The sequence below is a fragment of the Erythrolamprus reginae genome, chromosome 9 (genome assembly GCF_031021105.1).
Source record: "Erythrolamprus reginae isolate rEryReg1 chromosome 9, rEryReg1.hap1, whole genome shotgun sequence".
Classification (NCBI taxonomy): Eukaryota; Metazoa; Chordata; class Lepidosauria; order Squamata; family Dipsadidae; genus Erythrolamprus; species Erythrolamprus reginae.
In genome coordinates, this window is record NC_091958.1 from 28,874,014 (window position 1) to 28,892,984 (window position 18,971).

Below are 18,971 nucleotides of genomic sequence, written 5' to 3' on the forward strand. Positions count from 1 at the left end.
CTCACTTTTCTGAGTGATCTAGAGCGATCTCCTTGCCTTGCAATTCCCTTGATCCCAGTTCTGAGTTTCAAAACTGGTTGATGATGTGGGTCTCTACTGTTCCAGAACCTGACACTTAGGCAAGAAAAAACAAAGTCCACATGTAGATTGGGAAAAACCAGGCTTAATAGCAGGAACTGGGAATTGAGCCGGGGTGGTGCAGCAGGTAGAGTGCTGTACTGCAGGCCACTGAAGCTGACTTGTAGATCTGAAGGTCAGCGGTTCAAATCTCATCACCGACTCAAGGTTGACTCAGCCTTCCATCCTTCCGAGGTGGGTAAAATGAGGACCTGGATTGTGGCGGTAATAGCCTAGCTCTGTTTAAAAAAAAGTGCTATTGCTAACATGTTGTAAGCTGCCCTGAGTCTAAGAAGATAAATAAATAAATAAATAATCTGTGAGAGGGATCTTGGAGTCTTAGTGGACAACCAATTAAATAGGAGCCAGCAGTGTGTGGTGGTAGCAAAAACGCCAATGCAATTCTAAATTGCATTAATAGAGGGATCCAATCAAGATCAAGGGAGGTACTAATACCACTCTGTAAAAAGAAGTTGAGACTCTAGAAAAAGTGCAGAGAAGAAGAACAAAAAAGATTAGGGGACTGGAGGCTCAGACGTGCGATGAACAGTTGCAGGAACTGGGCCTGGCTAGTCTAGTGAAGAGAAGGACCAGGGGAGACACGAGAACAGTCTTCCAATCTTTGAAGGGCTGCCACAGAGAAGAAGGGGTTTTTCCAAAACACCAGAAGGCTTGAGGAATAATAGATGAAAACTGAACAAGGAGAGATTCAAGCTAGAACTAAGGAGGAACTTTCTGACAAGTGAGAACAATGAACCCATGGAACAGAAGTTGCCTTTAGAAGTTGTGGGAGCTTCATCCCTGGAAGCTTTCAAGAAGAGACTGCACTGCCGCCTGTCAGAAATGGTGTAGGGTCGCCTGCTAGGGCAGGGGGGTTGGACTAGATGACCCTCAAGGTCCCTTCCAACCTTATTATTCTATGTACACTTTCAGAGCAAGAAAATGCATTTTGGATGTTGCTCCACTTTTCTTTTCCCACCCCTCCTCCCCAAAACTCTTTTCTGAAATTCTGCACGCTTCTAGATTCTAGAAAGCTTGAGCTCTGCTAGGCATTGGGAAAGCAGCCAAGTACGCAATGCCTCATCTCTGAATGGGCTCCCTTCTTTCGCCAATGAATGCCCTGTGCAGTCTTCACATCGCCCTTGGCTGGGACCTCAAGGGTGGGGCCTCCACTCATCCAAAGACATTTGATAAGAGGTCAGGAGAAGCAGATGTTTGCTTATCCCAGGCCTGTGAGGGTGTCGCAACCTTTTAGAGTCCAAGATGAAGGGATTGTAGGCAGAAGGACACTTTGGTCTCCAGTGGCAAGAAGTCTGGTAGCTTCTTCTCTGGCTAAAATCTCATCTTTAGAGATATCTGGTCCTCACAGTACAAAATAAGATGCTAAAAAGAATGCAGAGAAGTGCAACAAAGATGAGGAGGGGATTGAAGGCTAAGATTTGTCCTAGTGGACAACCATTTAAATATGAGCCAGCCGCTTGCAGCAGCTGCCAAAAAAGCCAACACAGTTCTAGGCTGCATGAACAGAGGGAGAGAATCTAGATCGGGTGAAGGATACAATGATAAAATAGATGAGAAATATAGCCTTTTCATTAGATAGAGACAGTTGGCAGCAACTATGGGGAAGAAACTATAAAATGACAATGTCAACAGCATTTAAGGAAAATATGTATAAGATGTTTTACAGATGGTATATATCTCCAGAAAGGTTAGCTAAAATGTTTAAGAATTTATCGATGAAATGTTGGAAATGTGGTGAATTACCAGGTTCTTTTTACCATATGTGGTGGACTTGTCCAGAAGCATGTAAATATTGGATTCAAATTCAACATTGGATCCAGAAGATTTTGAACAAGACTATTGAATTAAAGCCAGAGATATACCTTCTAGGTATTTTACTTTGATAAACTTTGATAAAGAAGAGACATACTTAATTATACATATAGTTATGGCTGCAAGGATTGTGTATGCACAAAACTGGAAATTGAATAGGCTACCAATACAAAGGGAAGTTTTGAGGAAACTTGTAAACTGCAGAAATGAATAGATTGACTTTGAAAATGAAAGATAAACAGGACTCTGATTATTATAAAATTTGGGGGAAATTTAAAAGCTAAATAAATATTATACTTAGTTACTCAGGGGAAAGATGAGATATGAAAATTGAATTAAATATTGTTAGCCAGATTGCAAGATAGGAATTGGTGGTAGCACTATATAATGATACGACACAAATCCATTTATTAATAAGAATTTAAACATATAGAATTTTCTAATGTAGTTTATGTGATATATGATAAGAAGTACTTTTGTTCTATTTTAGATATATCTAGAAGCTCCAGTAATTATTGGATAAGATGATATTGAATTTATGTATTTATTTTATGTATTTATTTTATTTATTTATTAGATTTTTATGCCGCCCCTCTCCGAAGACTCGGAGCAGCTCACAACAAAAAACAGTACAAATCCAAGACTTAAAAACAATTTAAAACCCTTAATATAAAAACAATCATACATCTCATACGGACCATACATAAAACAGAAATGTCCCAGGGGAATCAATTTCCCCATGCCTGACGACAGAGGGGGGTTTTGAGGAGTTTGTGAAAGGCAAGGAGGGGAGGGCAGTCCTAATCTCCGGGGGCAGTTGATTCCAGAGGGTCAGGGCTGCCACAGAGAAGACTCTTCCCCTGGGTCCCGCCAGACAACATTGTTTCGCCAACGGGACCCGGAGAAGGCCAACTCTGTGGACAGAGTTAGCCGTTCCAGGGGAACGAGGGATCGTTGCTTAATAACGATCCCTTGTTCTGGCTCTGTGAGCCCAATCTTGGGTACTGGTGATGAGTGTAACTCTGGCCCTGGGCTCAGGTTGCTGCTGCTCAATGCCAGGTCGGTGGTACATAAAGCTCTCCTCATCCGGGATTTGATCCTGGATGAGGAGGCCGACCTGGCATGTATTACTGAAACCTGGCTGGGCACAGAGGGAGGTGTTCCTCTCTCTGAAATCTGCCCAGCCGGGTTTCAGATATGGCATCAACCTCGACCCCAGGGAAGGGGGGGAGGAGTGGCTATTATAGCCAGGGAGAGCCTTTGCCTACGTAGACTCATTGCTCCGGAAATTGCGGGTTGCGAGTCTCTCTTGATGAAGTTGGACTTAGGGGTTCAGGTGGGCTTATTTCTCACGTACCTGCCTCCCAGCTGCGTGTCAAAAGCCCTGCCTGTGCTACTCGAGGAGGTAGCCGGGTTGGCAGTGGAGTTCCCCGGACTTATTGTCCTGGGGGACTTCAACCTGCCGTCACTCGGTGAAACCTCTGGGTTGGCACAGGAGTTCATGGCCACCATGACAGCCATGGACCTGACTCAAGTAGTACAGGGTCCGGCTCACGAGGGAGGGCACGCACCTGACATGGTATTCCTTTCCGGGCAATTGAGTAATGGTCCGAGACTAAGGGGCTTAGAAGCATTGCCTTTGTCATGGTCAGACCATTTCCTACTATGGCTTGACTTCCTGGCTCCAATCCTTCCCCGCAGGGAGGCGGAACCAATTAAGATGTTCCGCCCCAGACGCCTGATGGACCCAGAGGGCTTTCAGACGGCGCTTGGGGTTATTCCAGAGGCACTCGCCCACAGTTCGGCGGAGTCTCTTGCGGAGGCCTGGAACAAGGCTGCAGTGGAGACTCTTGACCGGATTGCGCCTTTGCGACCTCTCCGTGGCGCTAGACCCCGTAGAGCTCCATGGTTCAACGAGGAGCTCTGGGAGTTGAAACGCCAAAAGAGACGTCTAGAGAAGCGATGGAGGAAGAGTAGGTCTGAATCTGATCGAACACTTGTATGAGCTTTTATTAAGACTTACAAAGTGGCGCTCAAGGCAGCAAGATGCGCGTACCATGCCGCCTTGATTGCATCATCGGAATCCCACCCGGCCACTCTGTTTAGGGTGACCCGCTCCCTTCTTAACCAGGGGGGAGCTGGGGAGCCCTTGCAGAGCAGTGCCGAGGATTTTAACACGTTTTTCGCTGATAAAGTCGCTCAGATCCGGGCCGATCTCGACTCCAATTGTAATACAGAGTCGACTGACAACGAGTCAGTCGAGGTGACTGGAGCACGTACTTGACCACCTGTCTGGGAAGAGTTTGATCTGGTGACACCTGATGAAGTGGACAAGGCCATTGGAGCTGTGAGTTCCGCCACCTGTCTACTGGATCCGTGTCCCTCCTGGTTGGTCTCGGCCAGCAGGGAGGTGACACGGAGCTGGGCCCAGGAGATTACCAACGCTTCCTTGGGGAGGGGAGTTTTTCCAACACTCTATAAAGAAGCGCTCGTGCGCCCCCTCCTCAAGAAGCCTTCCCTGGACCCAGCTGTACTTAACAACTATCGTCCAGTCTCCAACCTTCCCTTTATGGGGAAGGTTGTCGAGAAGGTGGTGGCACTCCAGCTCCAGCGGTCCTTGGAAGAAGCCGATTATCTAGGTCCCCAGCAGTCGGGTTTCAGGCCCTGTTACAGCACGGAAACCGCTTTGGTCGCGTTGATGGATGATCTCTGGCGGGCCCGGGACAGGGGTTTATCCTCTGTACTGGTGCTCCTCGATCTCTCAGTGGCTTTCGATACCATCGACCATGGTATCCTTCTGCACCAGTTGGAGGGGTTGGGGGTGGGAGGCACTATTCTTCAGTGGTTCTCCTCCTACCTCTCTGGCCGGTCGCAGTCGGTGTTAGTGGGGGATCAGAGGTCGGCTCCGAGGTCTCTCCCTTGTGGGGTGCCTCAGGGGTCGGTCCTCTCCCCCTTGCTATTTAACATCTACATGAAACCGCTGGGTGTGATCATCCAAGGACATGGGGTGAGGTATCATCAATATGCCGATGATACCCAGCTTTACATCTCCACCCCATGCCCAGTCAATGAAGCGGTGGAAGTGATGTGCCGGTGCCTGGAGGCTGTTGGGGCCTGGATGGGTGTCAACAGACTCAAGCTCAACCCGGATAAGACGGAGTGGCTGTGGGTTTTGCCTCCCAAGGACAATTCCATCTGTCCGTCCATTACCCTGGGGGGGGGGGAATTACTGACCCCCTCAGAGAGGGTATGCAACTTGGGCGTCCTCCTCGATCCACAGCTCACATTAGAAAACCATCTCTCAGCTGTGGCGAGGGGGGCGTTTGCCCAGTTTCGCCTGGTGCACCAGTTGCGGCCCTATCTGGACTGGGACTCATTGCTCACAGTCACTCATGCCCTCATCACCTCGAGGTTCGACTACTGTAATGCTCTCTACATGGGGCTACCTTTGAAAAGTGTTCGGAAACTTCAGATCGTGCAGAATGCAGCTGCGAGAGCAGTCATGGGCTTACCCAGGTATGCCCATGTCTCACCATCACTCCGCAGTCTGCATTGGCTGCCGATCAGTTTCCGGTCACAATTCAAAGTGTTGGTTATGACCTTTAAAGCCCTTCATCGCATCGGACCAGAATATCTCCGAGACCGCCTCCTGCCGCACGAATCCCAGCGACCGATTAGGTCCCACAGAGTGGGCCTTCTCCGGGTCCCGTCAACTAAACAATGTCAGTTGGCGGGCCCCAGGGGAAGAGCCTTCTCTGTGGCGGCACCGGCTCTCTGGAACCAACTCCCCCCGGAGATCAGAACTGCCCCTACTCTTCCTGCCTTCCGTAAACTCCTCAAAACCCACCTTTGCCATCAGGCATGGGGAAATTAAACATCTCCCCCTGGGCACGTTTAATTTATACATGGTATGCTTGTGTGTGTGTCTGTTAGTATATGGGGCTTTTTAAATCTTTAAATATTTTAATTAATTGGATTATTTATGATTTGTTTTCACTTGTTGTGAGCCGCCCCGAGTCTTCGGAGAGGGGCGGCATACAAATCCAAATAATAAATAAATTAAATAAATAAATAATAACACTCTTCAAAGGTAGCCCCCATGTAGAAAGCATTACATTAGTCGAGCCTTGAGGTGATGAGGGCATGAGTGACTGTGAGCAGTGAGTCCCAGTCCAAGTAGAGCAGCAACTGGTGCACCAGGCAAACCTGGGCAAACTCCCCCCTCGCCACAGCTGAAAGATGGTTCTCTAATGTAAGCTGTGGATCGAGGAGGACGCCCAAGTTGCATACCCTCTCTGAGGGGTTCAGTAATTCCTCCCCCAAGTTTATGGATGGACAGATGGAATTGTCCTTGGGAGGCAAAACCCACAGCCACTCCATCTTATCAGGGTTGAGTTTGAGTCTGTTGACATCCATCCAGACCCTAACAGCCTCCAGGCACTGGCACATCACTTCCACTGCTTTGTTGACTGGACATGGGGTGGAGATGTACAGCTGGGTATCATCAGCGTTTAATCTAATTAATTAATTAATCTAATGTAGAAATGAAAGTTTGAATTAAGATGGGTACAATATAGAGTTTGATATTATTTATACTGATGTAATGTAATTTTTCAATGTAAGGTGAGAAAAAGATTGTTGTTTTTTGAGGTTTTTTGAGGTTTTCTTTATATTGATAATATTACATAAATTCCTATAGAATGTTTTTTATAATGGAAGAAAATAAGCCTCCACTGAATGATTAATAGAAAAAGAAAATTTTTATATATGTTTTACTTTAAGCATTGTTTTAGTGTTTGTGCTTATGTTTTGTTTTTTATTCTATGTTGGAGAAAAATAAATTTTCTATTTGAAAAAAAAAAGACCACGCGAATGGTTAATACCACTTTATAAGGCCTTGGTAAGGCCGCATTTGGAATACTGCATTCAGTTGTGGTCACAGCGATGCAAAAAGGATGCTGAGACTCTAGAAAAAGTGCAGAGAAGAGCGACAAAGATGATTAGGGGACTGGAGGCTCAAACATATGAAGAACAGTTGCAGAAACTGGGCATGGCTAGTTGATTGATTGATGATTGATTGATTGATTGATTGATTGATTGATTGATTGGATTTGTATGCCATCCCTCTCCGAGGACTCAGGGCAGCTCACAACATGTCAAAAACAACATACCGTATACATATTTAAGAATCCAGTTTATACTAAAAAACTTTTTAAAAACTAGTAAGATTTAAAATCATTCTCATTCACACAGCAAAACATATTACACTTGTCGGTGAGGGGGTGCGGGTCTAATGGCCCCAGGCCTAGCGGCATAAATAGGTCTTTAAGCTTTTACATAAGGCGAGGAGGGTTGGGGCAGTACGAATCTCCAGGGGGAGCTGATTCCAGAGAGCCGGGCCCCCCACAGAGAAGGCTCTTCCCCTAGGTCCCGCGAAACAACATTGTCTAGTTGATGGGACCTGGAGAAGGCCAACCCTGTGGGAGCTAACCAGTCGCTGGGACTCATATGACAGAAGGCCATCCAATGCCATGTAGGGCTTTGTAGGTCATAACCAACATTTTGAATTGTATCCGGAAACTAATCGGCAGCCAATGCAGTCTGCGGAGTGCTGAAGAAATATGGGTATGCCTTGGAAGGCCCATAACTGCTCGCCCGGCTGCATTTTGGACGATTTGAAGTTTCCGAACACTCTTCAAAGGTAGCCCCATGTAGGGAGCATTGCAGTAGTCGAACCTCGAGGTGATAAGGGCATGAATGACCATGAGGAAAGACTCCCTGTCCAGATAGGGCCACAACTGGCGCATCAGGCAAACCTGAGCAAACGCCCCCTTCGCCACAGCAAAAATATGGTGTTCTAAAGTCAGTTGTGGATCAAGGAGGACGCCCAAGTTGTGAACCCTCTCTGAGGGGGTCAGCAATTCCCCCCCGGGTAATGAACGGACAGATGGAATTGTCTGAGGCAGTACCCACAGCCACTCCGTCTTGTTGGGATTGAATTTGAGCCTGTTAGTTTAATGAAAACAAGGACCAAGGGAGACATGATAGCAGTCTTCCAATATCTCAGGTGCTGCCACAAAGAAGAGGGAGTCAGGCTATTCTCCAAAGCACCTGAGGGTAGAAAAAGAAGCAATGGGTGGAAACTAAACCATTCGAGAGACCTTAGAACTAAGGAGAAATTTCCCGACAGTCAGAATGGTTGATCAGTGGAACAGAAGTTGCCTCCAGAAGTTGTGGATGCCCCAACACTGGAAGTTTTTAAGCAGATGTTAGATAACCATCTGTCTGAAGTAGTGTGAGGTTTCCTGCCTAAGCAGGGGGTTGGACTAGAAGACCTCCAAGGTCCCTTCCAACTCTTGTGTTGTTGTTATTGTTGTTATTAGTGAAAAACAGTTGCAGGAATTGGGGGTCTAGTCTAACAGAGAAAGTTTAGGGGTGACCTGAGAGCAATATTTGAGCGTCTGTCACAGAAAAGAAGGAGTTGACCTATTTGGAGAAACACCTAAAGGCAAGACAACAAATAACAAACTTCAACCAGAGCTTTCCACCTTAAAACATACATAAATGGAAACACATATATCATCATTATCAATCATATTTAAGAATACACACATAAGTCAATATCTAACGATGCATATATAAAAACATCTTATATAATAAACTAGCAGTCTAACAGCCAATCTCTATCTAAAATAAAAAGAAAGACTACTGTAATCTAAGATGGAAAAAAGAAGAAAAAACAATACACAAGAAATATAAAAGTAATAAGAAATTGCATCTATTTTTCACACTTTCCAATGTTCTTATTCATTAATCTTAACTCCTTTAAGTCTGTGTTACATAATTTATCTAATGCTGCCACCATTTCTCTTTTCAAACAGGTTTCTACCACCTTATCTCTAATTCTTTTATGTTAATTTCAAAATACTTGTCCATCCTATTTTTTGTTTTCAAGCTATTGATAAAATTTCTGTCTGGATTTTATAAAAGAGCTTTGGAATTTTTAAAGAAGAGACAGTGGAGAGCCATTTGTCCAGAATGGTATAGGGCAAGGGTCTCCAAACTCTACCACTTTGAGACTTGTGGAATTCTGGGAGTTGAAATCCACAAGTCTTAAAGTGATGGAGTTTGGAGACCCCTGGTAGAGGGTCTCCTGCTTGATCAGAGAGCTGCACTAGAATACCTTCAAGGTCTCCTAATATCATGAAGTAGATCCTTCATTACAAATATTTTCCCACTATTGAAGAAACAAGGGCCCTAGAAGGCTGATAGGCATCCCGGCACTTGTAGTTCCTTTTTTTAAAAAAATCTTTATTAAGTTTCTACATATGAAAACAGTCAAAACAAACAAAACACAAAGCAAAAAAAGAAAGGAGGAAAAATAGATAGACAAATCAGCTTAAAGCATATAAAACGTTCAGTTTCAATAGTAAAGGCATAAGTTGTCAATCTTATTATTGACTATCACTATCGAGCGACCTGATGTTAAGTATTTATGTCTAGTAGGTGGAATTGTGTATTTATTTTCTTTAGTTCTGCATACTATATCTATATTCATTTTGGGTATTTCTGAGGAAGGTACGACTTCGTTTTTAGGAGCTTTATGTTCCATCGATTTATGGTGCAGTGTTTCTACAGTATATTTTCATTATGTTTGGGTAAGAAAGGAAGAAGTGTCTAGTTTTACTTTTCCATTAGGTTTTTTATGTATTTTTTCTGTTTGAGCCATTTGTACCAACTTCCCCATTTTTTGTAAAATTCATTATTGTAGTTCCTTATTGCCTCCATAGTTTTCCTCTGTAACTCAGGCCAAGGGAAGGATCTCCTTCGTGCTGTAGCCTCTTTAAAGTGAGGTTTGTTTTGTTTTCAGCACAAGAGAACTGCCTGGGCAGATAAAATATACACAGGGAAGCAATCTTGTTTGGAAAGATCATCCTCACTCTAACCTGGGATCGCTTGAGTGATTTCTTAGTAGAGCCAATGTCACTTTGGCAGGAGGGTCAACCTTTTCCAGCATCCACTTGGAGATGTGGAAATGTGGATCAACAAGAAGGAGAAGGTGCCTGGCCTAGCGGTGGGGATCTTGCCTCACAATCAGGAGCTTATGAGTTGGATCCCAGGTAGAGACATATGTAGGGTCTCCTGCTTGGGCAGGGGGTTGGACTAGATGACCTGCAAGGTCCCTTCCAACTCTGTTAATATGTGTGAGTCCAGATCAGTGATGTGGATTAGATTACATTAGATTATTAGAGTTGGAAGCAGCGGTGGGCTATGAGCCGGAATGCTAAATTGTGCTTGCCAACGTGGTTCATAAGTTCTTGCGGGGCCAGCGCAATTTTGCTTCTGCACCTGTGGAGGTAGCGAAATCGCACACGGAGCTGCAGGTGCGCCCATGTTTCAGCGAGGGTTTTTTTGCTTCCGTGCATGCCGAAACATGCAACAACTCCGTGCACAATTTTGCTACCTCCACAGGTGCGGAAGCAAAATCACGCTGGCCCCGCAAAAACTTATGAGCTGCGGCAGCGAGCGCAATTAATGTTCTGTCTCGTAGCCCACCGCAGGTTGGAAGGGACCTTGTAGGTCATCCAGTCCAAACCTCAGCTCAAGCAGATGTCCCTACACCATTTCAGACAAATGGCTGTCCAGTCTCCCCTTGAAAGTCTCGAGTGTTGGAGCTCTCACAACCTCCGCAGGCAACTTCTGTTCAACTGGTTGATCGCTCTCACCGTCAGAAAGTCCATCCTTATTTCCAGGTTGAATCTCTCCTTGGTCAGCTTCCATCCATTGTTCCTTGTCAGGCCTTCTGGTGCCTTGGAAAACAACCTGACCCCCTCCTCTTTGTGGCAGCCCCTCAAATATTGGAACAGTACTATCCTGTCACCCCTGGTCCTTCTCTTCACTAGACTGGCCATGTTCCGTTCCTGCAACCACTGTTCCTCTCTCTTTGAAGGAATGTCCATCAGATGCTGAGGTGCAGTGAAGACGGTTCCTGAATTTCAGCAGGCAAGCAAATTATTTATTTATTTATTTATTTATTGGACTTTTATTATTTATTTATTTATTGGACTTTTATGATCCATCCATCCATCCATCATCTAGCCCAGGGGTAGGCAAAGTGGGCTCAGGAATTTTGGGAGTTGAAGTTCACATGTCATAGAAGAGCCAACTTTGCCTACCCCTGATTTAGCCATGATGGTGCAGTATTTAGAGTGCAGCTTACTTCAGACTACTTCAGCTTACTGCCAGCTACAGTTCAGCAGTCCAAATCTCACCACCAGCTCAAGGTTGAACTCAGCCTTCCATCCTTCCAAAGTGGGTAAAATGAGGACCCAGGATTGTTGGGGGCAAGAGGCTGATTCTGTAAACCGCTTAGAGAGGGTGGTAAAAGCACTACGAAGCAGTAGATAAGTGTTATTGCTATTGCTATCTGTGCATCCTTGCCGTGCAGCCAATGAAGCCAGCTGAGTTTGGGAGAGATTGCCCTGTCCATAAAACATGTGTGATTTGGGAAAAGGGGGCTCCCACAAGCTCCTAGAGAAAGGCCTCCTTAACCTCAGGCAAAAGTCTTGGAAATGCCAAGAAGAACATCTCGGGAAGAACTTCAATAGCCTTTTTTTTAAAAAAAATCATTAAGCTGGAGCCTCCTTGAATCATCTGAATGGCTTCTTAGGAGGTTTCTTGGCGCCTGGGCTGAGTTGCCTGCCAGTCTCTTTGCTTGTTTAGGTCTCTGCTCACTTCCATCCCGCCTGCCAGCCTCCCCACATCACTCATAGGTGGAGCCGCATCAGCCCCAACTGGGCTCTCCGCCTCTGCCCTGGGCCCACTCTTTTTCTGCACCACAGGCCAGGCTTCTTGCACAGGCTGATGCCAACACCCCCCCACGCACACATACCCATCTTCAGGGGGGCTGAAGCTGTCCTCCTGCCAGGCAACCACAGCCCTTCGTCTTCCTCCATTCCTGGCATCTTTCCTGGGACACAGGCTGTGTGTGTGTTGTGCGGAAAGCTTTCCAGCTGCGGTTTCTGTTCAATCAGACCAGTAAAAATGAAGGGGGGGGGACTTCTTTGCTAGGAAGGCTGAGACCCAGCTCCAGCCCCCACACCAAGTTCTGCTTCTTTGAATTCCCCCCTTGCAAAAAGTCTGTATATTTTCATTTTGAATTTTTTTATTTTATTTTTCTCCCTACAACAATATACACATACAGCGATACCTCGTCTTACGAATGCCTCTTCATACGAACTTTTTGAGATACGAACCCGTTGTTTAAGATTTGTTTGCCTCTTCTTAAGAACCATTTTCACCTTACGAACCCGAGCCCGGGTGCGTGGGCTCCTTCTGTGTGTGCGTTGTCTTATTGCCGCAGGGATTCCCTTGCCTTGTAACTGTCACCGTCAGGATCTGCCATTTGCTTGCCGCCCCCGCCAGAATTCCCCGCCTCCTTTTGCTTGCACTTGAGGCGGGGAACACCGGAGCTGCCCCATTTCCCTGCCACTTTCCCCTCTAGCCCTCCGCTTCCTCTGCTCCCCGCAGCCGCCCCATCGCACAGATTTTTTTTTTTGCTCCATATAAAGCAAATTTTTAATTAAGACCCCCCCCACCCCAGGTCAATGGTGTCCCTCTTTAACAATGTAAAATCTGGTCACTTTACACAAAGGGGAAGGCTGAGAAGAAACATCTGGATTGGAGAGATGGGAATATTTATTTCTTTATTTATGTTATTAAATTTATATGCCGCCCAACTCCCAAAGGACTCTGGGCTGCTTATCAACAGAATAAAATATTAAAAACATCTTAAGCTTTAAAACAATTTAAAATCCATACTGTCATTCCATGGTCAGATCTCCCTGGTTATAACCACGAAATCCACGGCCCCAGAACTGCTGGAAAAGCCAGATCTTAACTGCTTTTCGGAGGTAGTTGGTTCCAGAGATCCAAGGCAGCCACAGAGAAGGCTCTCTCCCGTGGGCCCACCAGCCTCCACTGTTTAGCTGGAGGAGACCAATCTGTGGGATCTTACCGGTCAGTGGGAGTTGTGTGGCACAAAGTGGTCTCGAAGATAGCCTTCAATACTCAGCAGGAGCCAGATTTCCACCAAGAAAGAACCAGAGTGAAAAGCTTTCAGGGAGATTCTGAATTTGACCCACCCCTCAAGTAGATTCTACTCATTCCATGTCCCCTCCATAGGAAGTCAGGGCAGTCTCCCCCTTCTCTTCTGCCTGGTGAGTGCATCATGGCGTGGAATCAATTTGGTTGAGTGGATCAACTTCTCTGGTCTCCCTGGTGCCCCCCTCAAAAGACACAGCGTCTTTTATAAGAAAGGGGGAGATTTAACAAGAAGTTCTTTGCTTGAAAGAGATATCCTCTCTTTAACGAGTACACGTTGGCCAATGGAAGGTGGTGTAGGGCAGTACAGAAACAACCTTCCAGAAAATATATGGCAGCTGTTATGAAAACACAAATTCACCCCAGGAAAGCAGGAAGGGGTGAGAAAGAACCTCACTGTTATCCTGCCTTGATGCTCTTTGGTGTCAGAAGGAGCCAGTCAGGAATCTTTGACAAAGCTTCTTCACAGGCCACATAGTGAGGGCTGTATTAGAACACAGAACAGAAGGGCTCAACGTTCCGGCTGATGAACCCAACTAAAGCAAACACGGTTAAGACGATCCAATCTCTTAAGGCAAAACTTTATTGGCAAAAATAAAGGCAAAAACAGATCCAGCTAATTGCCACCCAGAACCACACAGTTAAAGTTCAGCTTCTCCCTCCCTCTAATGGACCAGGTCACATTGTCCGATGGATTCTCCTGGTGTTGTTCTGAGAAAGTCTGGTCAACAGCTGCCGAAATGTCCTTGGTTCTCATGGCTGGCATCTTGATGTCTGAAACCTAAAGTCTCTCTCTCTCCCCCCACCCTCCCATAATTTGTTGGAAGCTGAGAAGTGATAATAGTTGCAACAGCAAAAATGCCTTTTGAAGCTTGAGACTGGCCTTTGGCAGAGCTGCCATCTTAGGAACAGAGGCTCAATGTGAGTGATTTTCTGGTCACTGATGGAAAGGGAAATGATCAGAACTTGTGTCTTTTGCTGACGTTCATCATGTCTTCGGTGTAACAAGAAGCATCTCTGTTCATTTTCACCAGATCATCAATCCAGTCCATTAGTTCGGCCACCTGAGCCTCCCGTTCTTCCCCTTCAGCCACGTTGTTGAAAGCTAATTTCCTGTTCCCACATTCAGCAAAATATTCCTTCAGGTTTTCATCTCTGGAAAATAAAAGCTTTTCTAGAGATATATCTCTCAGGTCATCTTTGTTGGTGAACAAGAGAATTGTGTAATCCTTGGCTTTAGGGCCAAAAACATCTTTGATCTGCTGAGTCGCGTACGTCTCCTCCTGGGTTGAAAGAAAAGGACGCATCAAATGCAGAATGACGTGGGGGCCCGGGGAGCAAAACCTCATGCCCTTGCTCACTTCTGCAGCAATATACTGGACTGGATGATTGGGATGGGAAAAGTCAGGTGTATCAACAACTACAACCTTCCTGCCCTTCAGCTGCGCCTCCTTCTTTGGCATGTTTTTGTTGTTTCCTTCCATGACATCCCAAACTTTAAAAATTCCTTTCCCAGGATTGTGTTTACCGTTTCACTTTTCCCACTTTTGCATCTGCCCACCAAGAGGATCCTCCGTTCGGGTCCTGCAACCCAAAGGGGAGAGGAGAGAAAAAGGGGACTAGTCAACATCATAGCCTTTCCCTCCACACAGCATAGTAACTTCCACCCCCTCCACCTACCCACTTACCCCCAGGGACCAAGACTTTACGTTGGATGCCTCCAGCCATTTTTAGATACATCGCACAGCACAAAACCTGAGATTTCTGTGTGGAAAGCAAAACAGAGTTAGCCAAAGGAGAAGCTGCCTTGCAGGGAGGTTGCCAAGAACTCCCTTCCGTCAGAAGATACATTGGAAAGTGGGTCAAGAAGGGCCACTCCTCCTCACTGCCCTGGAGGCAGACCCTTCTGATCCTCCCCCCCATGTCAACCCCCTTTTTATGCAGCACTTCAATTCTTGGGATCCTGCACTTTGGGGGTTTCAAGAATGGTAGAGTGTTGATGTCCAAAATGGCTGGCAGCTCCCCATATCCAACTTCATGCTCGAAGGGACCTTATTCTCTGGGGCTGCTCCTTCTGCATCTCCAGATTGTTACAAAGGGTCACTCCAGATTGTCTTCATCCATCCCCACCCCACCCCCGGTCTGCAAGAACTATTTCACACATATTTTGGGAGGCTCACCTCCATTTCTGGTAAACCTGTGGAAGGAACTTTGAACTTTGGGCTTCCTCACTGGCTGATTGAAGGGTAATTTGTTGTTTCTTCCACCTGAATTCCGCCCACAAACTCGGAAGAGACTCCAGAGCAGAGAGCCTTCAAAGAATCCTTCTCCTAAAGAGAGGGGCAAAATAACCCCTCTGCCCAATGTCCTCCCCCACATAGGACTTCTCCTTACTTAGTATAAGATACTGTCCAGCTCCCCCTTCTCCCCATCATCTCTCTAGCAAGTGCCCAAGTGAGGCTCAGTTGGGGTTTATCCTCTGGGGATGGTCAGCTGGATATCTCAGTGGGGGAGTGTGTGGGCTATCTCAAGCTGCTCCTTCCACAATGGAGGCTTTGTGAAACACACACTCAGCGAGGCCCTGAAAGACACTGCCCTCCAACAACCTTGCCAAACCCAAGCATCTTCTCCATTCCCAATGTAGCGCTCTTGGATCAGACCTTTTCTCCTCCACCTGAGTGGAGTTCCTCCCTGAGTGGTGCTCCTATTCAGCCCCATTCCCATCTATGACATCCCACAGGATGGACCTCATACATGTAGTAGCTCCCTCTATCCCCTCCTTTCTCCAAAACACACCATGAGCTCATATACCTGCCTTTCCTGCTTGTCACCCACAGCCTTATTTGTCATTGGCTGACTCACTTTGCACACCCTGTTTGCTTGCAGTACCTGTCGTTCCTTGAGGACCTCTGTGGTCAAGGTTAAACTTTAGGTTTCCAGCATCTTTAATGAGTCAAAGAAATCCTTCATGTTCTCAGTGTTCATTTTCCAGAACATTTCAGCAACAACATTATGCCTTCCTCCATTTTTTTTGTTAACAAAGAGAGCAGAATGGTTGAACTTGAAGTGCAGAGGGATTCCCGAGTCAACCTGAGCACATGGCAGGTCAGCCTCCTCGAGGAACTCTAGGACAGGTGGGGTCTCCCAATCTGCAAAGGTGATCAAGAATTGGATGTTATCTTTTCCCAACATGGAGAGCATGGAATCAAAGATGTATTTCTGGGTGTGAGCTGAATGGCCCACCAAACAGATGGCATCAATATGGTTAATGCCTCCTCGGGTGGAGAAAAACTCCAGGAGCTGCTTTTCTCCCAGTCCTTTTTTCAGTCCACTCATCCTTCCCAGCTCCAGCCTCCACTGTTCTGTACTCCACCTTGTACTCATTGACCAGAACTCCTGGAGCAACGACGCTGGGACTCATCCAGGCCACAGAAATGACCTGGAGGGCTGGTGGGAAGGGTTTTTATAGGTGGACTCATGTCACTGCTTTTACTAAGGCCAAGCTTGCAACCAGCAGTATACTGGAACTGATACTCTGTGTTTGGAGACAGATCTTTCAGTAGTAACAGCTCTTTGGGATCTTCTGTCCTCACAGACTTCCAGATTTCTTCCCCTACCATCTTGTACTCTACCAGATAGTTGGAAATTGCAGCCTTTCCATGTTCAGCTGGCTGAAGCTTCACTTTAATGCTGTTGTGTCTCAATTCACTGATCAGGAAAGGGAGAGGTTTTGAGGGCAACTCAAAGTTCTTGCTGACCAACTCTCCATCTTCATAAAGATATATTGAAGCTCCTGGGTTTTCCACATCAGGGATTGAGGCCACAATAAAGCAGACATTCTTATTGGAGTGATTGATACTGAAAAAGTTTTTGATGGAGTTGGCAGCTCGGCGAGCATTGCAGGTCCACTCCTTGTCCTCAAACCAGGCCATGTCTTCCTCCTGTCCAGAACTTGGGGACTTAACTGATTCTTGCAAGAATTGCTCCTGAAGCCAATCCTGTAAGCTAAATAGAAATGGCTCCTTTTTATATAAAGAGGTGAACATAAAGGAGACAACGTATCTATTTTGGGAGTCCAGAACTATTTCTTCCAGCTTGTTCTTAGATGACATCACTTCTATATTTTTTATAATAGACAGATAAGATACGACAAAGTTAATTTCTGTTTTCTTGGTGTCCAGAAATTCTTGGAGTCTTTGGCTGTTGAAAGGAGATTGGTTGATGGACATCAAGAGGTCCACCAGGATCCCTTCATCCTGCCCTCCTCCACGGATGGAAGGTAACACTCTGGCCAGCTGTTTCTGGAAAGTCTGCTTGTGTTGCTTGCACAGATGCTTGAACTGGTTGATCTTCCTCTTGATCTCAGGGAAGGTCTCAGCAGTGGGATCGTTGGCTAGATCATTGCTTTGCATCTGGATATTGTTGAGTTCATCCAAGATATTTTCAGCATCAAAGATCAATGCTAGATCGATCTCACGGACCATCTTAGCTGCTCTGGTGTCCAGCTTGGTCAGTGGGTAGAGCCAGACCTTCACAGGCACAGCCTTCTCTTCATGTTCCCCTAATAATTTTGGGAGAGTTTCATAAACTTTCACGGCATCTTGGAAAGTCACTGGATTTTTCTCTAAAGAAAAGTCTCCATGGAATTTGCATCTGAACTTCAGAACATTCTCTTTCTCCTCCTCGGTAAGTTTGACCTTTGCTTCTCCTCCAATAGATATTTCCTTCATGAGGGTAGCCAGAAGGTTTCCTTCTATATTTTTCACCTTCTCCATTGAAGAAACTTCTCGGTCAAAGACAAAGAAAGCCTGGGCTCCATACAGGATGGCAGTGACCACGTGGGTAGCCATGCCATGCTCAAAGACGGCTGGGTGAGAGACATTCTGGATTCCCAGGTGGCTCATTGTCAGCTGTTCATACCTGGTGGTGGTTTTGTACTGAACAGTGACTCTGGCCTGTTGCTTGGACTTCTTGGTGTCTTGAAGATACTTGGCTGACCCTCCCACTTCAACCAGCCCTCCCAGGAAACTGGCCTTGAGGGAGGCTGAGATGTCCAGGGCGGAGCTCTTGTCATCTATGCTGTCAGAAGCAATGATTTCAGATTCTGTCTTGGGCTGAGGATTGATGATCAAGTCCTTCTGAAGAGAACTGAAGTCCCAAAGGGTGACTCCTGTATGGAACAGAAGGAAACAGTCAGATAAATCTGTCCTTCAAAGACTTGCAGCTGCATAGAATAGCCCCAGAGAGTTTGGGCAAGGGGTTATCATTTCTTCCAGAGGATAACCTCAATTGTTTTGTCTAGCAATCTCCCCGGGAATCTCTTGCCTCTTTATCAAAATACTGCAAAACCTCGAAAGGCTTTTGATTGAGTAGAGAGGTTTTGTTATTTTCTGCAGCATTTCAGTGAGTTTGTCTTAGAAACCCGCCCCATGTTTCGTAGACATGGCCAGCCCTGCAGTGAAATAGACCAAGGGCTGGATCCACATTCATAGGCAGAAGACCCTACTCAGCTGCCTGGTAGTAGCAAGCCATGTGTGCAGGAGGCCAGGTCTCAAGTATCCTTGGGCTAAGCCTGAGCATTGATGGTAGCACTCGTCTCCCTCCCTCCCAGGTTTCCTGCCACCCTTGAGCCTCTCCTCCAGCTCCTACCTGGGATGAGGGCATCCTTGCGACAGTCGTAAAGCATCCCCAGCTGGAAGGGGTGGCCCAGGGATGAAATCTCAATGGCGTCCTCTGCCAGGGCCATTCTTGCCTCCCATGTGTTGCTGACACTTCTGGTGCCCTGCAAGAGAGAAGAACCATTTGGGGAGGCCGAGACTGAACAATGATTCTCTGAAGGGATGCAGGAGGTGGGCACCCCCCACATTCCACTGAGTGATGCTGGTCCCATTATTATTATTATTTTTATTAGATTTGTA

General features: G+C 46.2%; 1 protein-coding gene and 1 pseudogene across 1 annotated transcript; both read right to left on the bottom strand.

The window, feature by feature from the left end:
- Positions 1-13,992: 13,992 nt before the first annotated feature.
- Positions 13,993-14,885, bottom strand: LOC139172535 (GTPase IMAP family member 9-like; annotated as a pseudogene).
- Positions 14,886-16,433: 1,548 nt separating this feature from the next.
- On the bottom strand, positions 16,434-18,799 carry LOC139172506 (neoverrucotoxin subunit beta-like). Its single transcript, XM_070761653.1, has 2 exons — positions 18,703-18,799; positions 16,434-18,223 (listed from the first exon to the last, which is right to left on the bottom strand). The coding sequence occupies exons 1-2, from the start codon at positions 18,797-18,799 to the stop codon at positions 16,434-16,436; spliced, it is 1,887 nt and encodes a 628-aa protein (XP_070617754.1).
- Positions 18,800-18,971: the final 172 nt, after the last annotated feature.

Bases quoted from the DNA above. Each gene is read 5' to 3' on its own strand.
- LOC139172506 (XM_070761653.1), bottom strand. From the start codon at position 18,799: ATGGCCCTGGCAGAGGACGCCATTGAGATTTCATCCCTGGGCCACCCC. The intron at 18,224-18,702 runs GTAGGAGCTGGA...TGTTCCATACAG, and splicing joins CAAGGATGCCCTCATCCCAG to GAGTCACCCTTTGGGACTTC.